Source organism: Cynocephalus volans, chromosome X, assembly GCF_027409185.1.
Source record: "Cynocephalus volans isolate mCynVol1 chromosome X, mCynVol1.pri, whole genome shotgun sequence".
Lineage (NCBI taxonomy): Eukaryota > Metazoa > Chordata > Mammalia > Dermoptera > Cynocephalidae > Cynocephalus > Cynocephalus volans.
In genome coordinates, this window is record NC_084478.1 from 179,208,250 (window position 1) to 179,218,249 (window position 10,000).

The window sequence follows — 10,000 nt, forward strand, 5'->3', positions numbered from 1 at the left end:
AACCACCCTATCTATGGTATGCTGTTATCGCAGTTGGAACTAAGACACCCTCATCATACAGCCATTCTACGAACACACCTGAAGGTTTTCTCTTCTATCTCGTGCTTCTTCCTGTGTGTCAATTGCTTTGCAAGTTCTGCTGAGAATCGTGTGATATGCAGATGTTTTGGTCATGTGTGAGCACACACGCTTCTCCATAGGGTAACCAAGAGGCCTTGCATTTTATAAACCCCATGCATGTCAATGGGTCGTCTGATGTTTCAGCCGAATTTCTTCTTACTCAAACATTTCACCTTCAGAAAGATTTATGTACATCCCACTCATGAATACTAAATATCAACCATATCCTTCATCCACGATTCCTACAGTTTGGCTAGGACTGTGTTTAACATCTAATGTACTGCACAGGTGGCATATGGATGTGTCGATTAAGTCGAGTGTAATAATTATTAAACAATGTGTACTTAAATCACCTCATTGTACACCTTGAATATATACAAATTTATTCGTCAGTTAAATAATTTTAATAAAACATAATAAAAATATAAAATCAAAAAGAAAAGATTTTAAATAAAATAAAAGAACATGATTATGAGATGATTTTTACCTTCTGTCCATGTTTTCCCAGAAGTTTTCAAAGCAAAATGGAAAACATACTGGTTTCTGCCCATCCCCCATAGCCCCTGATATGTTAGTTATTGCACCTCATTACTCTCATTCCCCCTGTCCTTTGTCCTCCTCGAGACACATTCGTAGGCACTGGGAACGCGGTTGCTGTGCCCCTAGACCTTCAGTCACAAGTTCCCAACCCACTGTGAACCCGACCACCTGTTTTCTGCACTGTTGTCCATCAACTGTGGTGCACGGCTGGAGAAAATGAGAGGTCGGCGCTGCTGGAGACTCAGGACCCCCAATCTACTGCGCTGCCTCACTCCCCTCAGTGCTTGTTCTCTCCACAACCGTCACCCCCTCGGTCCGTGATGACCCAGACAGAAGCAGCTTCCAGCTCTACTACGTGTGGCCTACCTGAAAACGCTTGCAAATCAAACGTTCGGAAGCCTTGAGCAGCAGACGTGCGAGCCATGAGGGGGTATTCACCGCCGAGCCACCCAGGACACAACTGAAAGGACCCACGCTCACCGGGGGCTCACAGGTGGAGGCCACTGCTACCCAGAGCCACCAGCTACGCGCACATCCCACAGTGGCAGGGTCGGCTACATGCCTGGAGTTTTCTTCCTCCAACACACGCATCGGCCACACGTAAAATTGCCAGCTTCGTTGCCTGCACCCACGCACAGCCTGGCACTCTGGGGTCGTTGCAGTATCTTCCCCATTCCTGATCCTCCCCTTCAGACACGGCCTTAGCTGCATGAGTCTGAAGCTCTTCCTTCTAGGGACAGGTTACATTCCCCTACCCCACTGATACTGAGCTTGACCGCGTGGCTACCGCTCGCTCACGGAATGGGGACAAGAGCGACAATGTGCTCATTTGATCCTAGGCCTTAAGAGGCATCACGATCACTCCTCTTGGATGTCTTCCACAATCACAAAAAGAACATGTTCAGTAGCCAGGTGACCTTCTGGTCCCAGAGGAATGGAGTAGGCCTCCGTGGAGTAGGGCCATCCTAGCGCCATGATGTTCTATGCTATGGGTGTACGGTGATTCACTTAAACATTGCTCTCCTGCTAAACACTTAGGGCTTTTATTCAAAATTCTCACACGTCCAAAGAGTGCTTGAGCAAGAATTCTTGCACATTTATGTGCCGTGCATGCATTGAGGTGGCATGGTGACGTGAGATGTCAAAGAGGGTCTTTCCCATTTTCCAGGAATTGATGACGAAAGTCCACAGCTATCTAAAGAGGTCCTCAAAATACCTCCCATTCTAAATAGTGAGGACCACCCCCATTCAGGACCAACCACATCCCTACATGGATTTCCAAAAGGTGCCATTCCAAAGGAGCCCATTCTACGACTTCCTCATAAAGAGGGTGGAAGTGGAGAAGGCACGTTGGGGAGGAACCACCCTTCTCCCGAAGGCGCTCCCAGTGCTGTGAAGGGTACAGGGGCAAGCACCTCAAGGGTACCGTCTGTGGGAGTCTGCAAAAAGAGGATACTGACATCTTGCTCAGGGTTAGGCATTTTCAGAGCCAGCGGGCTTGCAGATCCACCCCAGGCCTCTCGGAGCAGCAAACTCAGAGGCCAGGGCTGCTGCTAGCTGAGGGCCACCTTCCCAAACAAATGGGTCAGCAAAATGTTTGGTTTTTACAGCTACTGAAACTGCCTCCCCCAGAAGCTGTAGCAATTTCCATGAACCCAATGGTATTTTCCCAGATCCTCACCAACACTATATACTATAAATGGTTTTCATTTGTGTTAATCAGTGAAAAGTGATATTTGGTTGTTGCATAAGTGTGAATGATTATTTCCTCTTACTGAATTGTGTGTTTGTGCCCCTTGGCCGTTTTCTTCTTGTATTTATCTTCTGTCTGAACGCTTTGCAAGAGGTTTTGTACACACCGACTATTGATTATTTTCTTGTTATGTGTGTTGCAACCTTTGCTCCTTGTGATAGCTTGCATCTTATTTTTATTTAAGATGCACGTGACATATAGCAGTTTTATATTTTAATGTCATCAAATGCTGGTCCTTGTGTGATTGCTTCCATTTCTCAGATGCTTTGAAAGTCCTTTCCCATTTCTGGACTCCCACTCACAGATGAGAAGTTGCCAGGGCAGCTAAATCATTTGTGCTGTCCTATCACCCAGCACACTGTCGTGTGCTTGAAGCATGAGGACTTGGCCCCACAAGATACTCTCCTGAGAGCAGCTTTTACATCCTTATTTATCAGGGTGTAGATGAGTGGATTTAGCATTGGTGTCACTGCTGCATAAAATATAGAGACAATTTTGTCCCCATCTTGGGACTTTTTGGCCTGTGGTCTCATAGAAATATATATTAGTGTCCCAAAGTAGATGGTGACCACGACCAGGTGAGAACCACATGTGGAAAAGGCCTTAAGCCTAGCCTCAGTTGGATGGATTCTTAAGACAGCCCTGAGGATACAAAGGTAAGAGATAAGGATGAAAGTTAAAGGTACTGGCATTGAAATGACAGCACATACCATCATCATAACCTCTAGGGAAATGGTGTTAGAACAGAGCAATTTGAAGATGGCTTGGACTTCACAGGAGAAGTGATTGACTGCATTATGCCCACAGAAACTGATGGGGAAGAGCAGAATGGGCACGACAGTGAGCAGGAAGGCTGTCACCCACACAACCAAAGCCATTAAAGTGCATACTCGAGAAGACATGACTAAGGTGTACCTGAGTGGATTTGAGATAGCGACGTTTCGGTCGTAAGCCATAATGGCCAGAAGGAAACACTCAGCCAGTGCCAAGAAGGCTCGGATGGCAAGCTGGGCAAAACAGGAGCTGTAGGAGATATTGGGAGAGTTCTGCAGGGAGTGCGCCATGATCAGGGGTAAAGCACTGGTGGAGAACAGGAGATCCAGTAAAGACGAGTTACCAAGGAAGAAATACATTGGGGTGTGAAGCTGAGAACTGACTCCCACCAGGAAAACGATCATGCTGTTTCCTGCCAAAGTTAGTATGTAGAGAAACATCAGTGCCCAGAAAAGAACACTCTGGGATGTGGGGTGGCTGGACAGTCCCACGAGAACGAATTCGGTCACTTTGGTGTGGTTTCCAATTTCCTGGTAATTCATTTCGTCTATCCACAGCTACAGGTGGGGAGAGAAGGCAGACGAATCAGCTCTTTGCCAGCAAGGAATTCACCGAGTATACTATCAGGTTGCTTAAAGCACAGCAGCCCTTGACACAAGCTCACCTCTGAAGTTTTCAGCCCTAACCTGCCAGCAGCTTCAGTGACCCACACCCGTGTCTGCATCCTCTGCGGGGAAAATAAAAAAGCAGTCCTCCATGAAAAAGGACCGGGACCCCTGGATTGTGTGAACACAGTATTGGAGGAAGAGAGAACAAAGGACCCACCCAGCCTTCTGGCCAGCAAGCCTCCCATGAGCTCCTGCTCCAAACTAAATGAGGCCTGACCACGAGAAGAAACCGGCTGCCTCTTCATTCAGGAGCAGGAGAATGACAGTGTAGCGGCACAGGGAAAGGTCCTCAGGACAATATTGGCTTGTACTCACTCGAAATCAACACTCAAGGTCCTAAGTCCCATCCCACACTGGGGCTGAGACCAAAAGATCCACAATGCTTTCCTCCCACCTCTTCAACCAGCAGCTCGTCACTCCTCAAGGCAGAGAAGAAAGGAGAAAGGGAAGGTTGGAAAGTCAGCATCCTCTAGTACTTGTGAGAGATACAGATTCTCAGGCCCCACCCCAGACCTGCTGAGTGAGGAACTCTGGGAGTGGGGCCCACAAATCTGTTTTAACAAGCTCTGCAGGCGTCTGTAATGCATCTAAAGTTTGAGAACCACTGGTTCGAGAACAACTTGATCATTTCCTGCTGGTTTTCAGCTTTCATCCTAAAGTAGGAATGAGAGATGAAACACAGACAGCTTTTCAGATGCTTACTAATTGCAGGGTCCCTCCCAAAGAATTTCATAAAACTATTCAAACACACACACACACACACAAACACACACACACACACGCACACACACACACACACACACACACACACACATTTTCAAACTGGCATCTAAAGATTTTCATCCGTTTCTATACTTGGAAAGATGTGATCTCTGTTTTCCTGTAAATATTCATAATTTAAAACCACCCCTTCCTGAATATTCCCTGGAAAGGCTCATTTACCCTCAGTAGTGTGCATACCTGGGTGTGAAGAGCAAACACAGATTTTCACGAGCCTCTGGTAGGGCTTGCTCCACAGCCAGTTCCTGGAGCAAAGGCTGCTGAGTGTGCTACAGCACAGAAAGGGTTCGTCATTTGGGAAGGTGGTCACTTCTTGCTGCCGTCAGGGCCAACTCCAATGTCATGCACATGTGCTTGAGTAAGTGGACTGACCTTGCTCTTCTGCAGACTCCACCTGGAGGTCAGAGGAAAGTGGCCTACGCTGCCTCTTTGCACGCAAAACTACCCCGCGCCACTGAGGCACTGTCAACACCACCTTCAAGAGAAAGGTCTCCGCGTGCTCTTCACCGAGACTTCCATGAGTGACATGCATTTCCAAAAATGATATCCCAGCCCCACCTCCACCCCAGAGGGTGGAAGGCGGGATTGTCAGCAAATCGCGCCTGTGAGATGGGTGGAGCAGCTGACTCAAACCAGCCAAGCTTCTTCCAGCTCTGCAGCCAGGCCCCCTTCACGGAAGGAGCCCAAACACTCAGTGACGGTGCTGGACAGAATCAGACCAGAGCCCCTTCCTGCTGATACTCTGAGCCAAGCTCTGTTTCCCCAAGGTTAAGTCGGCTTTGGGACGAACGCGGTGAGATGTTTGTAACTCTTGTCAGACGCTGACGTGTTTGCCCGACTTCAGGGACCCTTTGGACGGCCACGAAGTCTTCCCTTGCCTGCAGTGCTCACGTGCCGTCTCCCTCGTGGAGGAGAGAGCTGCTGTCTCAGCTCGGCGAGGCCTTGCCCTCAATCAGAGGCCCGCGGGCCCAGCACTAGGGAGGTGAGGAGCTCGATGGAAGAGATTAAAACAGCATTAAGGACCTAAGAACTGTGCACAGCAACAACCCATGAATTATTTCCTGATGCCTTCTTCAGAGACTGGGGGCTGAACAGCAATTGGCTTCTGCTTCTGAAAAGCAGGCCATAGAGTGGAAAGTCAACACGTGGGCAGAGATGAGGATTTCTTCTTTCCCAGGAGTGGAGGCTAAATTTTACTCCTTTTCCATAAATACCGACCTTTCCTAGCTACTTGATCCCCAGTTTCTGAGGCCCACCAGGGATAGGTGCAGAGGGCATCTCCGGAAGCACAAGATTGCCAAGGATTGCAGAGGCCTGAGCTTTGCCAAGAAAGCCGCCTGAATCTGGGTTATCTGATAGCCCTGCACTGTTACCCCATTGCCCATGACTCCGGGATGCAGTGAAGCCAGGATGGGTAATATAAAAGCCCAGTCCTCTTGCTAGGGACGCACAAGGGTCAGCTCTACCCGGAACGACTCCAGCTAGACTCACACTCTAGGAAGAGTCATGTGGCTTGCAAGGTGGCTCCGGAAAGTAATTCCGACTTTCCAGTCTGCGTTTGGGTTGAGTAGAGGAGAGCTGCCTTGGGGGTTAGCTCTGCGGGCCTTATGAAGCCGACAGAGACTGAGGAAATCCAAAAGGATCTTGGCAAGAAAGCCTCAGGGGAAACAATTAGAGGTGTGCACCAAACATATATATCACTGAGGCTGTGAGTGGCCTCTGTGGGCAGCCACACTTGTAAACATGGAGCAAACACACTTACTCCTTGAGCCGGAGAATTACAACACATAAGTTCATGCTACCGCCCCACAGCCCAACGCACGGGCTTCTGCCTTTTCTATTCCAGGCTCTGTGCTGGCTGCTGCCAGGGAGGCAAAGGTCAGCAAGAGTGCACAGACTAATAGGAGCACGAAGACACATATCCGAAGCAGACATTAAGAATTCAGCTTTAGAACTAAGTCTGTTTACAACGCTTAGAATTAGAATTCAGCTGCTTAGAAGGAAAACTGAGGGCAAGACTTGACCGAGGATGAACTTGACCTGGAGCCAGACAGATCTCCAGAGGTCTAAGCTCAACTCCACCCTTTTCTGGCTGTGTAATTTTGGGTGAGCTATGACACTTAACCTCTCTCAGCTTTAGATTTGTTTTCTCTTTGACATGGAGCGAATAATCGCAGCTACCTCACTTCATGGTTTGGAGGAGGAACTGAGAGAATATACGTATAACTAGTCTGTAAGTGCAGGCGTCCATGCGGGAAAAACCCCAACACTCCCCTACTCCCGTGAGTGCGGGCTCACCCTGTGGGTCCCAGGACATGAGGATCAGAGCACGGTGGTCCTGTATCAGCACTTCCTGGGGGTTATCAGTCTAGGCCAGTAGGGCTTCTTCGTCTCCCCTTAAGTGCAGTCCCACCATGTTTCCCATGGACGTTGGATGTAATTCAGTGAAATAAGTCCTGGGAAATATGAATTAAATAATAGCTAACGTGATCATGAAAATTTTAGTGTTGAAGAAGAAATAGGAATGCTGATCAATGAAACAGAATTAAGAATCCAGAAGTAGATTTTTTTAATTCATATGGAAATTTAGTGTCTGATAAGGGAGAAATTTAACATTTGTTAAATTTGATAAAGACAACATTCAATAAATGGTGTTGTGGACAACTGGCTATCATGAAAACATGCACCACACGAAAGTGGATCCCCACCTTACTCCTTTCACCAAAATCAGTCTCAGGGGATCAAAGAGTAAACGTAGACAAACGAAACACTAAAACACCTAGAAAGACACACGGGTGGATATTTTCATCTTCTGGAGTGCTGAAAACATTTCTGAGCGCAGGATGTGAGGCTAGAAGCACTGCCGTGCTGTTGATGATGGTGTGCATTGGAGCAGCATCTTTGGAGGGCAAGTTTGCTGCACTTTAAAGTGTGCACGCCCGGGGAGTAATTGCAGTTGCAGGTGGTGGGCACGCTGATAGCACTGATCTGCTCGCCGCATCGTGGGCACAGCTGCTGACGGTCAGCTCTGTGCCACATGAATATGCATAATCAATAAAAGTTTTTCAAATTAAAAAAAACAAAAAAACAAAATGTGCACACCGAGCTCACAAATGGGACGGAAGGAAAGATCCAGATGTCCAGAGAATCTGCTCTGGCCAGAGGAGAAAGTACTGAAGGAAAGGAAAAGACAGGCAGACATGCTAAACAGCGATTTCTGCATCTCAATTGAGAGGCTTCCTGTTATCTCACCCTGTGGGCTGCAGAGACAGCAAGTCCTGACTGTGGAACAGCCCAAGCCTCAGGGAACCTGAAGCCATGTTAGCAGAAGTTGGCTTCTCTCCCAAACCCCTACTCAGTGTCTGTCCCGTTGGGAAATCCTTTCCTGGACATAAATGCTCACGTCTGGGAGACACCGTCCTTCACCCCCAAGGCCATATGAGCACCTTTTGCCTTCTTTATTCATTCATTCCATGAATATTTATTTAGCATCTATGAAGTGCCAGGCACCTTGCCAGGCTCTAGGGGCCCATCTGTCACCACACAATAAATGCTCATTCCGGAAGTGAGAGCTCATAGGCTGAAGAGGATGTGCAGAAAGACTGAGACTGAGTGGAAGGATGACGTTATCTGTTCGCAGGTCAACCTCGGGTAGGTCATTTCCTTATTCTCAGGCTGGTTTTCCATGCCGTGTCCCTCCTTTGTTGTTTTTCCATTTAGTGGCCTGGGATATGACTGGGAATAAGGGCAGGGTGACACTGAGGCAGCTTTTACCACTCAGACCACACCACAGGGGGACGGCGCAGAAAGGAGCTAGACAGACCGGGGTCTCCATTGACTACTGCATCTTGAGATGGATGTCATGTACTTCACGTGACATCCATTTGCCAGCATCTCCTCCAATTTGTCTCCTTAGCAAGCACTGCATGGAGACCACATTCAGAAGGCCCTTCTGGCTGTCTCTTAGTGGATATTTGAGACACAGAGAGAGTCCCGGGAATGTTGTATAACAGGAGGATTTTCAAGTTACCCCACACCTGGACTGGAAGCTGTTGGCCATCTTTGCAGCCCTTGCCACAGAAGGTGCAGATGAAACGTCTTCAGAGCAAAGGAAGAGCAAAGCACATCCACAGGGATGAAAGACAGGGAAGGGGGCAGTCCTGATGGTGTCTGAGTCTCTGGTTCCACTTTGCTCCTATCTGAGTTTCTGGGAGACAACTACCCCACCCCCACCCCCACCCCCTACCCCCAACCTGGTACTCATATAACAAGTTCCCATGGTTTCCTGGGCTACTTGGAATTGGTTTCTGCTACTTTGGGGTTTTTGTTATTTTACTTCTCAAAATACATTGTACTTGATTTTCATGCCCCTTTACCCGTTTCTCTCCACCCCTCTCCGGTCCCCGCCGTCGTAAGTGTGCACTTGACTTAAATAGTTCAAGGAATTTTTGTGGTTATTCCGTCCGGTTTCTGCTACTTTTGACCAATAGAACCCTAATGGTAGATCTGCTTGCTCATGTTACAGAAGAAGCTCGGTGTCTACCTGTATTGGGAGTTAAGAGGGCTCCATCAGACACTCTGTGCTCCAATCTTCCAGGCGGGATGAAGAGAGACAGAAAAAGTTTAGACTGTCTGGCGTCAACTTTGCCAACTGAGAGATCTGGTTAACTGTGAAGAGCCCAAGATGATGGCAGCAGAGAGGTTCTTTTTCTGTCTTGGGGTGGCAGCAGTGCCCCCTGACCTCTAGCTGGCACGTTTTCCCTCAGAGAGCCAGTCCATGGCAGTGCCCAGCTCTTTCCCTGGAGTCTCAGCACCTAAGGGAAGAAAGCAAGGGGGCACCTGCCTGGTGAGCCTAAAACTCTGACACGTACCTACCTTCAGGCATTTCTGACTTTGCAATTCTTTGTGGTCACCCCAAATACTAGAAAATGAAATTAACCTGCCAGTCTGTAGCTACCCTTTTCAACACACAGAGAACCTGTAATTACTGAACTCAAGTGAGAAAAGCACGGCCAACCAGATTGCTTCGTCACGTTTTCACCCAACACATGAGACGGTTCCACTGAGCAGAGCTCAGTGTCCAGGTACGGGGGTGTCTGTGGCCTCCTCACCAAGGGCAATGTGGTGAAGGGGGCGGGGCAGAGTTCACCGTGGGGCAGAAGTGCCAGCTAAGAAACCAAAGAAGTCCTGAGGCCCCAATCAGGACTTTCCCTTTCAAAGAGTCCAGATAGTTAATAGGATGCACACAAACATCCACGCCGGCCCTACAGCCACCGAACTTAGGAGACAAGCCAACGTCCAGGCCCAGCACCATGATGTTCCCAGAACTCGGTTCTGTGTTGCCCCCAATCCTATCAGAGTCCAT

The 10,000-nt window shown here is 48.4% G+C and overlaps 1 protein-coding gene across 1 annotated transcript; it reads right to left on the minus strand.

Moving 5' to 3' along the window:
- Window positions 1-937: 937 nt before the first annotated feature.
- On the minus strand, window positions 938-10,000 carry LOC134368649 (olfactory receptor 13H1-like). The gene is made up of 4 exons (XM_063085067.1): window positions 9,887-10,000; window positions 3,852-3,914; window positions 2,773-3,744; window positions 938-1,120 (listed from the first exon to the last, which is right to left on the minus strand). The coding sequence occupies exons 1-4, from the start codon at window positions 9,998-10,000 to the stop codon at window positions 938-940; spliced, it is 1,332 nt and encodes a 443-aa protein (XP_062941137.1).

Coding starts and splice junctions, on each gene's coding strand:
- LOC134368649 (XM_063085067.1), bottom strand. CDS start 10,000: ATGGACTCTGATAGGATTGGGGGCAACACAGAACCGAGTTCTGGGAAC. Junction 3,915..9,886: donor GCTGTAGGGCCGGCGTGGAT/GTTTGTGTGCAT, acceptor TTTTCCCCGCAG/AGGATGCAGACACGGGTGTG. Junction 1,121..2,772: donor CATGCTTCAAGCACACGACA/GTGTGCTGGGTG, acceptor GGGTCCTTTCAG/TTGTGTCCTGGGTGGCTCGG.